The following is a 17,484-nucleotide window of genomic DNA, read 5'->3' on the forward strand; positions in this document are numbered from 1 at the left end:
TGACTTTGTCTCCGGAGATAAGTGGGCAGTGCAGGCTACACCCTCTGAGGAGTCCCTAGATATGCACCTTAAAGCGTTATCTCCCTGACAGCAGAGTGACTGTACTACTCTCTGACATCAGGCTATATGCCCTTGTACACATGCACACTGTATATTTATATCACATTGATGATATCAAACTTCTTTTTAGCATGTATCTAATGCAGCATTATAAAAAATAATAATAATAATAAAATTGGCCTGGACAAAAATTATGAACTTGAAGTTAATATTTTGTTACACAACCTTTTGAGGCAGTCACTGCTATCCAGCAATTTCTTTAACTCTGAATGAGACTTCTGCAGTTGTCTATAGGTATCTTGACCCACTCCAAGATACTGCTCCAGCTTTTTTGTTTCTTCTATCTGGATGTCACCAGCGCTGGAATGGAATAAGTGGAGTATATGTCTTTATCTGCTGCAATACCAAACCAGCACACGTCCCCGTATATTGTGCAGTGGGTGAAGATACAAAATGATTAATAGCATACCTGCTCTTGTAGGACAGAACAGTGTTTTAGTGCTGGCACTTTTCTATGATACAGGTGTGTAGCGTAGTACTGGAGATTAGACTGACGGCTTGATTAAGCTGAATCAAACACATAAAAATAGATCTAATTATATGTGCTCTTAGATATACTGCTGGCGTATTGCTCCTGTACCTTACACAGCTCTGCGGCAGCTGTGCGCGTTAGCACCGGTCATGTAGCTGGTTGCTATGGGTGATGTCCGTTCAAATAAATGGATTATTCCATACTGCACATAGTTCTAAAAAGCAACAACAAAGTTAAAGAAACATAAGTATTGTCTACAAATGCGCTCAGAGATCCAGCATCGGTCTTGCACTAATAGCTAGCGGAGCTTGCGAGTCTCAAGTAGAGAAGTGATACCTGAGTTCAAGCTTGACGTGAATGGTAAATAGTTATAGCACTGGTTACCGGTCACTGGCGGTGTGGAGGGTCCTCCAATTTTGGCGTGGTGATTCCGTCTCTGTGTCCGTGGAGTTTCCTCCTGAGATTGGTGGTTGATGTGGGAAACCCCAAATTTGGGAGGTATAAAGGGGAGGTTTTTATACTTTTTCAATAATATGTGAAGATATTGGTACTAATACCGTTTGTAAATATATGATGAAGTAATAACTATTGTAATACAGATAAAAAGGAATAATAAAATAAATAATAATAATAATTTTAAAAAAAGATACTGCTCCAGCTGTCTCAGGTGTGAAGGTGTCTTCTCCAGACTTTCTTTTGAATGTATATGACCAGCTATAGGCAGGTGTCTGATAGGGAAGGTGTGTGTGGCTCTCTCCATTGAAGTCTATAAGAGTTATAGAAACACCTTTTCACAGCTGCTTTAAATAACCCCTGTTCTCCTGATACATTAGGACCTCAGAGGTGGGACCCGCTCTTATTGATGGTTTCTACCATGGTTATCACCATTACACATCTTATCCCCTTTTGAAACGATAGGGGATAAGATGTATGATCGCGGGGCTCCTCCCGCTGGAGACCCCCGCAATCTGTCATTCCGCACCCACCTTTGTGAGCTCTCCGCAGTGCTGGAGGCTCCGAGTGTGAAACGTAACGACCACGGGGCCAGAGTATCGTGACTTCACAATACTCTGGCCCCGTGGTCGTCACGGTTCACAGTAGGAGCCTCCAGCACTGCGGAGAGCTCACAAAGGTGGGTGCGGAATGACAGATTGCAGAGGTCCCCAGTGGCGGGACCCACGCTATCATACATCTTATCCCCTATCCTTTGGATAGGAGATAAGATGTATTAGGGCCGTAGTACCCCTTTAAGTGAGAGTATAGGCTAGAAGCAGAAGTAGATGTTTTAGATATAATAAACTTTACCTTTATCCCCTGGTCCGTTGTACAGTATAAGAATTATCTGGTAAAACAGTTGCGTCCCAGGGATTTCATGTGGATAGTCACATGACTTTACTTTCCTCCTTTAATTCATGGATCTTTCCCATAGATCAGTATCTCTTGTGTATTGTGGTCCAGTATTGGCGTTGTGATTAACAGTCTCTCCTTTTATCTTCAGTCTATGTGACTCCCGCAGAGCATGGAATTAATTCGCATGAAGTCACTGTCTGTCATTTCTTCCTCTGTTTGATCACATGTAATTGCTTCTCATTTAATTAAATGGTATTTCTTGTAATGATGTTTATCACATGTTTCTGACCACTCAGCAGAAAAGAGCTGCTTCTGATACTTTGTATTGATTTTTTTATTGTACTTTTAAAGATTTTCAGACGTCATACTTGCCACAATTTTGGCTACAAAATCCGATATGTGCGGGAAGAAATTTGAGCTGAAGATTGACAATGTGCGTTTTGTTGGACATCCGACTCTGCTGCAACATGCACTGTACCAGGTAAACTTCCCATTCCTCATATGCTGGTATGTGTCCCACACTTGTGTACCATGCATGGAAAAGCCTCAGGCATACATTAGCAGGATGGATCTCTGTAGATACTTAGATACCATTGATCACAGAAGACATAGGACATTTTCCACCTCTTTCCATCATTTACTGTCTTATCTTTTGCTTTGTATTTGGTCATTCTACTTAGATTAGTGAAAAATACAGAATGACCAAAAGTGAGTTCCTGCACTTTTTCCACAGCAGGAACACAGTTCCCATAAGCAGGAGTCCTGCAGGACCAGCCCTCAAAGGGGTACTCCGCCCCTAGACATCTTATCCCCTAACCAAAGTATAGGGGATAAGATGTCAGATTGTGGGGATCCCGCTGCTGGGGACCCCTGCGATCTCTGCTGTGGTACCCCAGACATCCGGTGCACAGAGCGAGCGAGCTCCATGCCGGATGACTGGTGATGCGGGGCAGAGGCTCGTGACGTCACAGTAATGCCCCCTCAATGCAAGCCTAAGTCTCCCATAGACTTGCATTGAGGGGCCATGACCGTGACATCATGAGCCTCCAGCACTGCACCCAATGCTCTAATCGAATGCCGGGTGCAGCAGGTAGAACGTGGGGGTCCCTAGCGTCGGGACCCCCGGGATCAGACATCTTATCCTCTATCCTTTGGATAGGTTATAAGATGTCTAGTACCCCTTTAAGTGGAGATTTTGGGTGAGTTCCCACTCTTTTTTTTCCCAGGACTTGACCCCTGCAGACAAACATTTTAGGCTCCGCCCTTTTTCAACACCTATAGTGCTATATACAGTTATAATAGCCCCCTGGTGTCTCTTACAGTAAAGTGGCAAAATAAGTGGGTTGGGGAAGGAGTAAGTAGGTCCCCCCCATTAAGTAGATAGTTCACTCCAGAAGGTACCTTCACGTTGTTTCCCCATTATCGAGGTGCTCCGAGTAGGTAGATACCACCTGTAGATAAGTCCCCATGTAGATAGCTGCCCCCAGTAGGTAGTTACCCCCTGTAGGTAGTTGAAGCCGCCTATAAGTAGGGGTTACCCCCTGGAGGTTGTTCAAATTGTAGACAGAAGCCCCCCTTATATAGTTACAGCCCCTGTATATAGTTGCAGCCTCCTTTATTAGTAGTAGTAGCAACCCCCCCCCCAGGTAGTAGTAGAAGCCCCTTTTAAGTAGTAGTATCAGCAGCCCCCATTAGGCAGTCGTATAGGCAGCCCACTTTTGGCAGTAGTATCAGAACCTCCCCTTTAGGCAGTAGTTCCCTATAGGTAGTAATAGCGGCACCCGCCTTTAGGTAGTAATAGCAGCAGCATTTCCCTATAGGTAGTAATAGCGGCAGTCCCCTTTAGGTAATAATAGCAGCAGCCCTCTTTAGGTTATAATAGTGGCAGCCCCCTTTAAGTAGTAATAGCAGCAGCCCTCTTAAGGTAGCAGTAGTGGCAGCCTTCTTTAGGTAGTAGTAGCAGCGGCAGCCCCCTTTAGGTAATAGCTGTGGCACCCTCCTTTAGCTAATAGTAGTGGCATCCCCCTTTAGGCAGTAGTAGCAGCAGTAGTATCATAAACACATGATACAAACACACATATCATACATATATACACACACCATACATACATCATAAATACACACACATAATATATATATACACATCATACATACTTTACATACATCACACATGCAAATACACTTCTCTCATAGATACACACGTCTGTCGTACATACATCATACATACACACACATCTTTCATACATATATGTTATCTATAGAAACAAAGAATGTGTTTGCAGATAAGAACCATTTGGCCCATCTAGTCTGCCCAATATATCTGAATCCTATCAATAGTCCCTGGCCATTTCTTATTTGAAGGATAGCCTTATGCCTATCCCATGCATGCTTAAACTCCTTCACTGTATTTGCAGCTACCACTTCTGCAGGAAGGCTATTCCATGCATCCACTACTCTCTCATTAAAGTAATACTTCCTGATATTACTGGATAAACCTTTGCCCCTCTAATTTAAAACTATGTCCTCCTGTGGTAATTTTTCTTCTTTTAAATATGCTCTCCTCCTTTACCGTGTTGATTCCCTTTATGTATTTAAAAGTTTCTATCATATCCATTCCTATCATACATACGCACACATCTATTATAGATACATACACTCATACATCGAAAAATAGAACAGAACCGGACAATATTACCTGGGAGAAAAAAATTATAATAACAATGTGTAGGATCATGCCAACATAATGGCGAATTAGATCTCATATACCCTAGGCACAAGTGTAAGCTATAGATGTGTGAACTCCATGCATATTCCAAAAATTCCAAAGAGAGAAAACGGAGTCACTTATAAAACAAATTAAGTGCTAAGTTTATTAATTCCGTAAAATATACAATACAATAATAGTAAAAACTATGTGATACAAAAGAGGAATACAGCAACAAAACGGAGGTATCACCGGCTCTGCACATAAAACATAAGCTGTGGTATATATAGTAAATTGTTGACTGTATCAACTACAATGCAACTAGAAAAAGATAAAATGTAAGACAGCACACAAATTGCACATATATAAATGATTGCACATTGACATAGAAATATTGCATATATCTCAAGTGAGATCCAAGTGCTACATATAATAAAAAGTGCAAGGGGCATGTAAACACGAGAAGAGGTAGTATGTTGCAGGGATACAGACCAATATAAAGATGTACAGCAGTAATGGCAGAGACTGGGATAGCACCACTCCAACGTACGTTTTGGTACGCAACTTCGTCTGGGAGTGTTTTATGTGCAGAGCTGGTGATACCACCATTTTGTTGCTGTATTCCTCTTTTGTATCACATAGTTTTTACATCTCATACATACACACACATCTATCATACATATATTATACATACATACGCTATCATATATACACACATCTATCATACACTCATCTATCATACATACACACACATCTATCACTTATACAAATCCTATATACTTCCATCTATAATAAATACAATCCCATCCCCTAGCCACCAGATGCGCCACAGTCAGAGAAGAGACAAAGCGTCCGAAGCCGCAAACTTAAACAAAAGAAATGAAAAATAAAACGTGGTAGGCACAGTCCCCGACCCTGGGGGAATTAAATTGGGACCATGCATTGGGGCACAGCATGATGTAGGGCCATGGCCCCTCTGGGCCCCCCCCCCCCCCCCCTTGGTGACGCCACTGCTGAAGTAAAACATGACATTCCATATCACATTAAACCTAAGCTGCAGGGACCTTCATGTTATTTCTGGGCTTCATAGCGCACATAAGTGTTTGGATATAAGGACATTAGATATGGGATGACCCTTTTTTCTATAAGGCAGATCGGCCACCAAGTAAGATCAACTTTCACTCTGAAAGACAGCCAACCATGCATGTATATGGTCATGGACTGCAGGTAATACTAAATTCTCTGTGCAGGGGACATATATAAATGGACAAAACTTTAAGCTTTTCCTTTTAGTACATATGAAACATTGCAATGAGGGGAATCTGTGTTATAAACTGATCTAACTAATAGATGGAGAATCATCTTTAGGTGGTGATTATGGCTTGTCAAAGAAAGTTATCCAGCAATAGAAAAACAGAGCTAATGTCTTCCAAAAACAGCACCACACCACACACTTGGCTTCATTCAATGAAATAGATGGAGCTGTGAAACCACACCCAACCTGCTGACAAACGTGGTGCAGTTTTATGAAGAAATCAGTTTTTCTGGTGCTGGATAACCCCATTTACAATGGTTCTTTGGTAATAACTACACTTTCTACCATGTTTTCTATAGGGGTTTAGTCCTAAAAGCAGATCTTGAGGGTGTAGCGCCAGGAACTTATGCACTCAGGCTGTCCGTCAAGCCTGACGGGCAGAGGATGGTGTGGTGGACATGACTGGAAGATGCTGCACCCCCTTCCCCTATCTAGATAGCAGTCATGGCGGCCGGCTTTCAAAGTTATTTTCTAGCTCTATGCAGCGTCACAGAGAGCAGAGGAAAACTGCATCAGAACACTGGCCTTGGGGACCTGACAGTTATCTTTAAGGGTATGTTCACACAGCAACATTTCTGGGCGGACTTCCGCTGGAATTTGCTGCCCATTTACTTCAGTAGGATTCTGCTCTCCCATTTACACAGTGGAATTAAACTTTTTAATTTTGTGGAATTGCAGGCGGAATTCCATTGAACTCAAAGGGGCTTGAAATTCAGCAGAATTCTGTGTTTAGAGGACACAGAAATTTGATCGCAATTCCGTTCAGCAAGCTTTGCCGAAAGGAATTTGTGCAGAATTGTGAAAATTCCGCCATGTGAACATACCCTAATACATCAAAGGAGAAAAGCTCTATATTTTTGTTTGGCAGTCAGAAGTTTTTTTTTTATTCCCATCAAAAAAGAATGTATATGTATATCTATCTATCTATCTATCTATACAAATATATAATATAATATATGTGTGTATATATATATATATATATATATATATATACCAAAAAACAAAGAGAGCGGCACTCCAAGTACGTGTAACCCCGTGCGGGTGTATTTATTCACACATCTGTAGAAAAGCGCAACGTTTCGGCTCCTCAATAGAGCCTTTCTCAAGGCTCTATTGAGGAGCCAAAACGTTGCGCTTTTCTACAGATGTGTGAATAAATACACCCGCACGGGGTTACACGTACTTGGAGTGCCACTCTCTTTGTTTTTTCGTGAATTACTTGGGGCCTGAGTCGGACCCTGGAGCTGAGCACCCAACAGGATCTGGAATCCTTGGCAACAGCCACGCATGGTGCTTCTTCATTTGGATTGTTTCTTCTATATATATATATATATATATATGCATGTTTGGTGTTTTCCCTCTTTCCTTGGACTGTGATTGCTCCCCCTGGTGGTGATTAGTTGGTATATAGCTCTATGCATAGCTAAGTTCTGTACAATACAGCCGTTGGCTGTCCGGGCATGCTGGGAGTTGTAGTTTTGCAACATCTGGAGGTCCGCAGGTTGAAGACCACTGCTCTATAGGTATGCTAGTATGAAGTAAAACCGCACATTGTACAATATATTTATAATGTTTCTATTTGTGTTGTAGGTGTCAAAAACAGATCCTTCACCAAAAAGAGAAACACCCACAATGATTCTCTTTAATGTCGTCTTTGCCCTGAGGGTAAGACACTGCATTTTGTGGTTTTGTTAAATTCTTTTAAAAGGAATAAAACATTTTTTTATGTTCATTTCTAATTTAATTTGATACTTATTTGCCAAGTAATGCAGATTTGCTGCCTTCTGCACACAAAATATATTGGGGTACAGTCAGTAGAAAAAATAGGGTTTAAAATTTTCTGCATCCCCTTCAGGTGGATTTTATTATCTGGTTGAACACACAGAATAATAGGACTTTCTAAGACCTCCTTTACAAATGTATTCTTCATAGGATTTTTTGCGGGTGATTCACGATGCAGTTTTTGGGCCTTTTTTTCCAAGATTGTGTGATTTGGACCACATGTTTTTCGTTGTTATTACTTTTTTTTTCTGTTACAAGTCATGTGATTAATTAATTACTTCTATTGAAGAATGTGAAAAAAATGCACCAAATAAACAAAACACACATTTACACGTGTTTTTAACCCCTTCCCGACCCATGACCTACATGTACGTCATGGGTCGGGTGGGCGGCCATGACGGGGGCCCGCGGGTCGGGTCCGTATCATGACCGGGAGATGCCGCTGCTATCAGCAGCTGACTAATGACGGACTTCGGCGATTGCACCGAGGTCCGTCATTTAACTGGTTAAATACCGTGATCTATACAGATCACGGCATTTAAACACTAAATGCTGCTATTCCCTGGTGTCTAGTTGTCCCATAGCCCTCCGTGATGTAATCGTACTGACCCATAGAATACATTTGGAATGTCAGATTTACCGTATTTTGAACTCCGAAAAAATTATTGCCCTACAAAATTGTGCAATTCTATATTTTTTTTCAATTTTGCCGTGCCTATAATTTTATTCTGGCTTTGTAATACATTGTATGATAAAAAAAAAAAAGTGAATAATTGGAAAGTCCAACTCGTCACGCAGAAAATAAGCCCTAATACAACTTTGTCAGTCGAAAAACAAAAAAGTTATGGAATGTGAGGAGGAAAAAAACATGAGCTAGAAATCAAAATTTGCTGGGTCATGAAGGGGTTAAGCAGGAAAAATCTGGAGGTGATCTATGGAAGAAAAAATCACCACGAACAGGGCGAAAGGTTGCAAAACCTTGACTGATTCAAAAATATGTATCCCGAGTGAAAAAAGACAAGCAAAGTATTTACAAATAAGTCTGACTGCAGGGATTTTTGACCTATAAAATACTATGCATTAAGGGTTCAAAATAGTCGCATCGCACTCATGATGAAGCCGAAAATCATTGTGACTTGCAAGTGAGAGTATGCTTATGAATGAACTTCAGCTACCAGCAGTTTGTTTCACAGTTTGCTCCCCATATTATAGCTTATTACCTAGTGACAGCAAAGGGGACCGAGATCTTATCGATCACTGCTGGCACCCCCACTGATGAGAGAATGGGGGTCCCTTGTACCCCAAATGTATGGAGTGACAGGTGATAAATTATTTATTCATCGTGGCCACACCTAGGCCACAATTTGACCGCTATATAGGAATTTCTGCTATTCCGCTCAGAAAAGCAGGCTGCTGATTTCGCAGTTTTTCGGAATTTGAGCAGAATTTCTGTGCTTTCAAAACACAGATTCCGCTCGAGTCCCATTAACGTCAGTGGGGCTCTGAAAGGAATTTCACAAAATGTAAAGACCTGTCTAGTAATTTTGAGGAATGTCCACTGTGGAAATTGCTCTGTGTGAATAGGACAGTAGAATCCCCATTGAGGGTAATTTGCACTAAAATTTGCGTCATTTCTGAGCGGAATATTTCTTGTAGTAGTTGTAGTTTTGCAACAGCTGGAGGCTCCTTGCTTGGGAAACGCTAACATAGACAGTGATTTACAGCTCCCAGCAGATCTTTCTTTATTTTATATGTAAGGATTTGCTTTATCTGTATTAGTTATCTACTTATTTCTCTTTAATCCTCACTTTTTCCTGTTTTTGGATGACATTTTGGTGCCTTTAGAACCAATTACCAGGTTTCCATAGAGTTCTGGTCTCAACATACAAATGGTTTCAACATACAATGGTCGTCCTGGAACCAATTAATATTGTAACTTGAGGGACCACTATATATATAAATATATATATATATTTATATATATATATAAATATAAGCATATTCTACATATTAAAGCATAATATATCAGTGTAACAAGAAAGAAGAGGAAATGTTAATGGTAATATTATTACAGACACTGTACGGTGGATTAGTTAATATGGCTCCCCCCGTGTATCTGTTTGGTGAGATACGGTGATGTCCAGCAGACATTAGGCGTGTCCTCCTGAACTTGTAGATTAAATTTTCCTCTTTAATCTATACTGTTCCTCTGGTAAATATATTAGTCAGCAGTATAGCAGCTGAAGACACCCTATGGTGATAAAGCAGAATTAGGACTGTACATATCTTATCTGTATACCTCCTCCCTGCGTTCCTGTAATCCAGACACCATCCCTGCGAATCAGCCCCTACAGAATCGTGACACATCATTTCTGCAGGGTTCATAGAATGGCGAGTCATGTGTGCGCCCATCTGTGAGGAGCTCAAGAATTCACATCATCATTAATATCTTCTCTATAGAAATGATTATGACATATGTGACACATGTGACAATATAAAAGTGTTACACAGGCTGAGCACTGCTTGTAGGGTCCACCATGTTAAAGAATCATGCCAATAACCACTTTGTGCACTGTTGTTAAATCATACATATTTACCTGTGTCATCATCATCATCAGAGCATACAGCGATTTGTAATTATACATTGTGTGAATAAGATTATTAAGCCTCCACTGGGTGCCAGATTTCTGGGATTTAGGAAAATAGGACCCCCACCAATATGGAGAACTGGGGTCCCAGTCTTAATTGTAACTGTATACAGCTGAATTAGGGTGCGTTCACACGGCTGTCTGTCCCTGTTTTTTTTATCCCGTTTCGGTTCCGTTCTTTCAAGCTGTAAACGGATTAAAAACGGTTTTAAAAAAATCCCATTCATGTCAATGGGATTTTTTTACAATCCGTTTAAATCCATTTGTACCCGTCTGCACTCATTTCCGTTTTTTTGACGGCAGAAAAAACTGCTCATGCAGTATTTTTTCTTCCGTAAAAAAAAACCCAAATACAGTAAATTTAACATTGAAGTCTATGGACAGCGGATGAGCCTTTCATGTCATCCGTTTGCATCCGTTATTGTCCGTTTTTATTTTTGATGGGAGAAGAACGGGACAGGTCTAGACGGCCGTGTGAACGCAGCCTTACTGACAGCTGATTCTGTATTTATCATTGACTTTAATAGAGAGTGATCATATATGCACTGGAAATATGAACCAGATGCTTCTATTATCATGCACAGTGGGGATCCCTACATTTGGAGCCCTAACATCTACATTTGTATGGCTTATCCATTTAATATGCTATAAAAGCCCCTTTATGTAATAGGTAATGACTATGTGCACCAGAGCCCTGCATCAGGATTGGGATCCCACAGGTCCTGCAGGACCCAGTAAAAAAAAACTTTTAGGCAGTAATGTAATAAAGTTGTTACGGTCAGGAGTCCCAACTGAGCTCACCCAGGATCACACTGTGTGTGTGCACTGTGAACGCGCAAACTCTTATCCTGCGCTGCTGCCTCCTTCCCCCGCCATAAGTTATCTGGTGGTACTAGTGCAGCCCTGAGGTGATATGCTGTCAGTAGTAGGAGCCTACCTTGGATAACTTCACCAGTTGGTATATATCTATATATATATATATATATATATATATACACCGTATTTTTTGTCATATAAGACGCTCCGGCATATAAGACGCACCTAATTTTATAGGATCAAAATCTAGAAAATAAAGATTCTGAACCAAATACAATGTCAAGTATAGGACAGTGATCTTCAACCTGCGGACCTTCAGATTTAGCAAAACTACAACTCCCATGCTGGGAGTTGTAGTTTTGCAACATCTGGAGGTCCGCAGGTTGAAGACCACTGGTATAGGAGGTAGTACTCGCGTGTCCCCGCCACTCCGGACCCGTCACCGCTGCCCTGGATGTCGCCCTCCATCACTGTCGCCACGTCCCCTGTGTGTCCCCGTCGCTCCGGAACGTCTCTGCTGCTGGGTATCCTTGCTCTCTGTCGCCCCCATGACGTCGCTACGCACGCCGCTCCTATTGGATGACGGGACGGAGTGCGCAACAAGGGATCCCGACACGGAGCAGACACCGAGGAGGCACGTAAGGTCCCTTCCGGTGTCCTGTAAGCTGTTTGGGACGCCGCGATTTCACCGCGGCGGTCCCGAACAACCAGACTGAACAGCCGGGTTAGTGTTATTTTCGCTTCAGACGCGGTGGTCAGCTTTAATCGCCGCGTCTGAAGGGTTAATACAGGGCATCACCATGATTGGTGATGTCCTGTATTAGCTGCGGGTCCCGGCCGTTGATGGCCGCAGGGACTGCCGCGATAGGTGTGTATTCGCCTTATAAGACGCACCAACTTCCCCCCCCCCCCCCCAGTTTTGGGGAAGAAAAAGTGCGTCTTATACGGCAAAAAATACAGTATATATATATACATATATATATACAGGGATGTGGAATTTCTATCGCCCGACGCCCGGGACTAGCAGTTTTGGGCGCCGGGCAGGTGAATTTGTCGGGCCCTTATCCCGGCTTCCGGCTCCGGAACTGACAAGTGCGGCGGATCTGCAGTCTGTATGGAGCGGGCTGCCGACTCCTGCCCGCTCCATACTCTGCAGCCTGTGTCCCCGGAAGCAGAGCAGGGGAGATAGAAGCTGTGTATTTGTCTTCTCTCCCCTGCTCTGCAGATGTGCGGGGGGAGATGAGGGGGCGTGGCTTATTTCTCCCCATGCAGACCTGCGTCCTCTGCCTTCACTCCCCCCCCCCGCTGTAGCTTCGGAGAGCTGAGGGGAGGAGGCGCATCTGCACAGGGAGATGCTTGCGGTGCTCTACAGTATGTATGGAGCGGGCTCCGGACTCCTGCCCGCTACATACTCTGCAGCCCCCCGCTGTTCTCTGTAGCCGGGGGCCGCCGCTAATAGTCAGCATGTGGCGATCGCCGTGGCTGGCTATTAACCCTTTAGCTCGCCGCTGTCAAAGCTGACAGCGGCGTCTAAAGGGAGATGTGAATGCTCCCTGGTGGGCTAGTGGGGTGGATCCCCCCCCGCAGCGCGATCGCAGGGGGGCGATCCACTATAGAGGTAGCCGGAGGACTTACCTCTGCTTCCTCCTGTCCCTCTGTCATTGATAGATCCTGGCTGGACCAGGCTCTACCAATGGATCACAGAGCACACAGATTAATAGAGTTCAATAGAACTCTATTCATCTGTCTGAGGAATCTAATGATTCCTCATAAGTCTAATAAAGTGTAAAAAAATGAATAAATAAAATAAAAAAGTTTTAATAAAAGTTTGAAAGACACATTAACCTAGTGGTCTTCAAACTGTGCCCCTCCAGATGTTACAAAACTACAATTCCCAGCATGCCAGGACAACCGTTGGCTGTCCGGGCATGCTGGGAGTTGTAGTTTTGCAACATCTGGAGGGCCACAGTTTTGAAGCCCGCTGCATTAACCCCTTCCATGTTAAAAGTTCAAATCACCCCCTTTTCCTATATAAAAACATGTAAACATAATAAAAATAAACATATTTGGTATCGCTTCGTGCGTAATTGTACAACCTATTAAAATATAACATTATGTATCCCGTGCGGTAAATGTAAAAAAATACCAAACCACAGATTTGCAATTTTTATAATATCCCAGAAAAAAAAGTTAAAAAGCGATTAAAAAGTCAGATAAATACCAAAATGGTACCGATACAAAAAACTGATTATGGCGCAAAAAATTAGCCCTCATACAGCCTGGCATGGGGGAAAAAAAATAAAGCTACAGGGGTTAAAAAATGGCAATTAAAATTTTTTGAAAAAGTCCAGAATTAGTAAAACATGACGTAAATGATACAAATCTGGTATCGCTGTAATCAGGCGCCTAAAGTATAAAAATAACATGTTATCTCAACCACAATGTAAATGGCGCAGAAAAGAAAACCACCAAATCTGCAAAATTATCTTTTACTATTTCAATTTCACTTCCCTAAATATATATATATTTTTTGGTTCAGAGAATATGTTAATGAAAAATTAAAAGGTATCCTTATAGTAGGTAGTTATGGCTATTATAGGGCGAGGAGAAAAAAATTAGAGCGTAAGAGCGAAAATTGGCCGGGACAAGTGGATCGTCATGAGGGACAAGTAGATTTTGCTCCATTTTAGTCCCGTGGACAAGTATTTTTTTATATAATTTCCACACCCCTGTATATATATATATAGTAAGACAATACAAGTTTATTACATATACTTATAGTTTTTCACAGCCCCCTTAAGTGCCCACTTATACTGACTGCAATGACCATATTTAGCATAGCCCTAACATTTGCATTATTGTTAGTGGGAGCAGGGACACACACATTTTGCTGGAGCGGGCGGTAGAGGAACACACACATTGCGGGAGCGGGCGGTAATAGTCAGAAATTCATCGGGAGGGGATTAAGGAAACAGGGCACATAGGGCTCCAGTGTGCACCTACAAGTAAGTGAGGTAGCCAGAAGCACTCAGAACACTTGTATAACAGCTACTTAGACTTAGAATTTGGGGTCCACACAGTGAGGGCAATGTTTAATGACTTAAAAAGACTATATACCGGATGACTATATCCACATGCATCAATTCTGTCAAGGCAGAGCACTGTTTATCAAGTTTATGGAGGATCGTTTACTGAGTGGCGTAAAAGAGTAGAATTTCGAAGGACATTTTTTTTGTCATTTTTGGCAAGATGGCTGCTTTTTAGGCATTTATCCCCATTCACTTAAATTGAGAAACCATAATGATAAGCCACAATGGAAACTCAACTTGAATTTATTTTTTTTATGTGGTACAGCAATGTGGTTTTCTATAAAAACAGTATGAGGAACATATTCCTAGAAGGATTACACCACAGACTGCTAGCACCAGTGTTTGCGGCATCTTTTTGTGTTTTTCTTTGTTGTTGTCGCCCAGTAATGTTACCTCCATTAGAAGTCCCTGGAGCTAGATATGTCTGTATATAAAGCTCATATAGAATAATATATTGATAAGGTAATATATGTCATATTCTATGTCTAACAACTAGCACAGACCATTGACTTTATTTTAGTTTACATGGGTCTCCACAATATAATATCATGTTGTTATTTAGTGAGTAGTCAGAGGGGGTGCACTGGTATTTCGCTACCAGTGTGGCTTCAGCTGCTGCAAAACTACAACTCCCAGCATGCCCGGACAGCCGAAGGCCTATGCCGCTCAACACTAGTTGTGAACCATTTCTCTAACTCAAGGCTTAAAGGGGTACTCCGGTGGAATTTTTTTATTTTTTTTAAATCAACTGGTGCCAGAAGGTTAAACAGATTTGTAAATTACTTCTATTAAAAAAATCTTAATCCTTCCAGTACTTCTTAGCAGCTGTATGCTACAGAGGAAATTCTTTTCTTTTTGAATTTCTTTTTAGTTTTGTCCACAGTGCTCTCTGCTGACACCTCTGCCCGTATCAGGAACTGTCCAGAGCAGCATAAGTTTGCTATGGGGATTTTCTCCTGCTCTGGACAGTTCCTGATACGGAGAGAGGAGTCAGCAGAGAGCACAGTGGACAAGACAAAAAAGAAATTCAAAAAGAATTCCCTCTGTAGCATACAGCTGCTAAAAAGTACTGGAAGGGTAAAGATTTTTTAATAGAAGTGATTTGCAAATCTGTTTATCTTTCTGGCACCAGTTGATTAAAGGGGTATTCCATGAAAAAAAAATTTTTAATATATCAACAGGCTCCAGAAAGTTAAACAGATTTGTAAATTACTTCTATTAAAAAATCTTAATCCTTTCAGTACTTATGAGCTTCTGAAGTTAAGGTTGTTCTTTTCTGTCTAAGTGCTCTCTGATGACACCTGTCTCGGGAAACGCCCAGTTTAGAAGAGGTTTGCTATGGGGATTTGCTTCTAAACTGGGCGTTTCCCACGACACGTGTCATCAGAGAGAGCACTAAGACAGAAAAGAACAACCTTAACTTCAGAAGCTCATAAGTACTGAAAGGATTAGGATTTTTTAATAGAAGTAATTTACAAATCTGTTTAACTTTCTGGAGCTAGTTGATATATATATATAAAAAAAAGTTTTTTTCCTGGATAACCTCTTTAAAAAAAATAAAATAAAAAAAATACCCCTTTAATTCACACAGGGCAGAAATGCTGCAGATTTATACCTCTGGACTCAACCTAATAAAATCCACAGAAGACTACAGTACCAAACAAATGAATGAGACTTTATAAATCCATATGCTGCAGCAATATCCACACTAAAATAGAAGCGTGCAGTAGTTCTCAGCTCATACTATTGTGCATGTCACCCATGTCAACGTCTCTGCTCATCCTTCTCTCGGCATCAATATAATGTGACTGTTCAGGTGCATCCATAGAAAGGTGCAGAGACACACAGAAACTATAGTACATGTTTTTTTATTGTACGTGACAATGGGATTCTACTGGTTTCAAGTCGAATTTGCTAAAAAAAAAAAAAAGGTCCCACTGGATGTCAGTGGGTTATGGGTTTATTCCTGTCAAGGCCGGCAGTGGTATTCTTCATTGGGATACCAACCTGACACTCATAATATTCCCTGCCCCCATGATAACTATTACTGACAGATAAAACTAGATAACAATTTCAGTTTATTACAATTTCTAAAACCCTAAGGAATCCAAATGTCGAGGATGATAGATACGCACAGACTTAGGCTATGTTCACACAGCGGAATAATTCCGCACAAAGCTGGCTGAACGGAATTTCGTCCAAATTTCTGTGTTCAGAATTCTGCCGAAATTCAAAGCCCCATTGAGTTCATTGGGATTCCGTCCTTTAGTCTGCAAAATTTAAAGATGTCGCAGAATGGGACAACGGAATCCCATTAAACATGGGGGAGATTTTTTCAAAAACTGTCCAGAGGAAAAGTTGCTGAGTTGCCCATAGCAACCAATCAGATCGCTTCTTTCATTTCTCAGAGACCTTTTCAAAAATGAAAGAAGCGATCTGATTGAACTGCACCACTCTTCCTCTACATAGGTTTTGATAAATCCCCCCCCCCCCCACACACACACACCAAATGTCCCTATCATTGAGTGGAATCAATGGGGGAGATATATCAAAACCTATGTAGAGCAAGAGTGTTGCAGATCACTTCTTTCATTTTTGAAAAGGCCTCTGAGAAATCAAAGAAGCGATCTGATTGGTTGCTATGGGCAACTCAGCAACTTTTCCTCTGGACAGTTTTTGCTAAATCTCCCCCATGGTGCTTTAAATTTCGGCGTGTGAACATAGCCTAATAGTGCACTAGTAAATAATCAGATAACCTTCATAGAGTGACTTACATATCACATGACTCTGTCCTCCAGTATTTCATATGACCTCCGTCCTGGCTTGTAATTCCCACCTCATATGGGGTGACTTGTATCTGTATCTACACTGTATGCACAACTGACTCTAATCTTATGGGTACCCTTCTTTGTACCCTTCAATCACAAGGGACTTATTTACAGAAAAGTGGATAATTACAAAAGTGTGGTGGTCTCACAGCAACCAAACTTGTTTGAATTACGTACTGTCCTGACGGGTTTTCCAGTACAATAAGTACGGTTTATCAGGGGACTTTGTAAACTGTATGGTGGAGTAGTGTGTGGTGGCTGGAAGTCTAGCCCTGAACACATAAGAGTTATCCAGTGGCAAGATTACACCAGTTCCCTTTTTACTCCTCCAATTACACTTCGGACCTTGTACTTTTCTGT

At 41.6% G+C, this 17,484-nt stretch overlaps 1 protein-coding gene across 6 annotated transcripts in view; it reads left to right on the forward strand.

Annotated features, from left to right (window-relative positions):
* NPRL3 (NPR3 like, GATOR1 complex subunit) overlaps positions 1-17,484 on the forward strand; it is a 76,431-nt gene that overhangs the window by 16,350 nt on the left and 42,597 nt on the right. For all 6 annotated transcript variants that reach the window (XR_008846972.1, XM_056534515.1, XM_056534513.1 and 3 more), the window contains 2 exons: positions 2,294-2,423; positions 7,552-7,626. Coding sequence is in view for 5 of the 6 variants with exons in the window: in XM_056534515.1 (XP_056390490.1) it covers positions 2,294-2,423; positions 7,552-7,626 (205 nt within the window). In the remaining variant the exon portion in view is untranslated. The remainder of the gene's footprint in view (positions 1-2,293; positions 2,424-7,551; positions 7,627-17,484) is intronic.

The sequence above is a fragment of the Hyla sarda genome, chromosome 8 (genome assembly GCF_029499605.1).
Source record: "Hyla sarda isolate aHylSar1 chromosome 8, aHylSar1.hap1, whole genome shotgun sequence".
NCBI classification, from domain to species: domain Eukaryota; kingdom Metazoa; phylum Chordata; class Amphibia; order Anura; family Hylidae; genus Hyla; species Hyla sarda.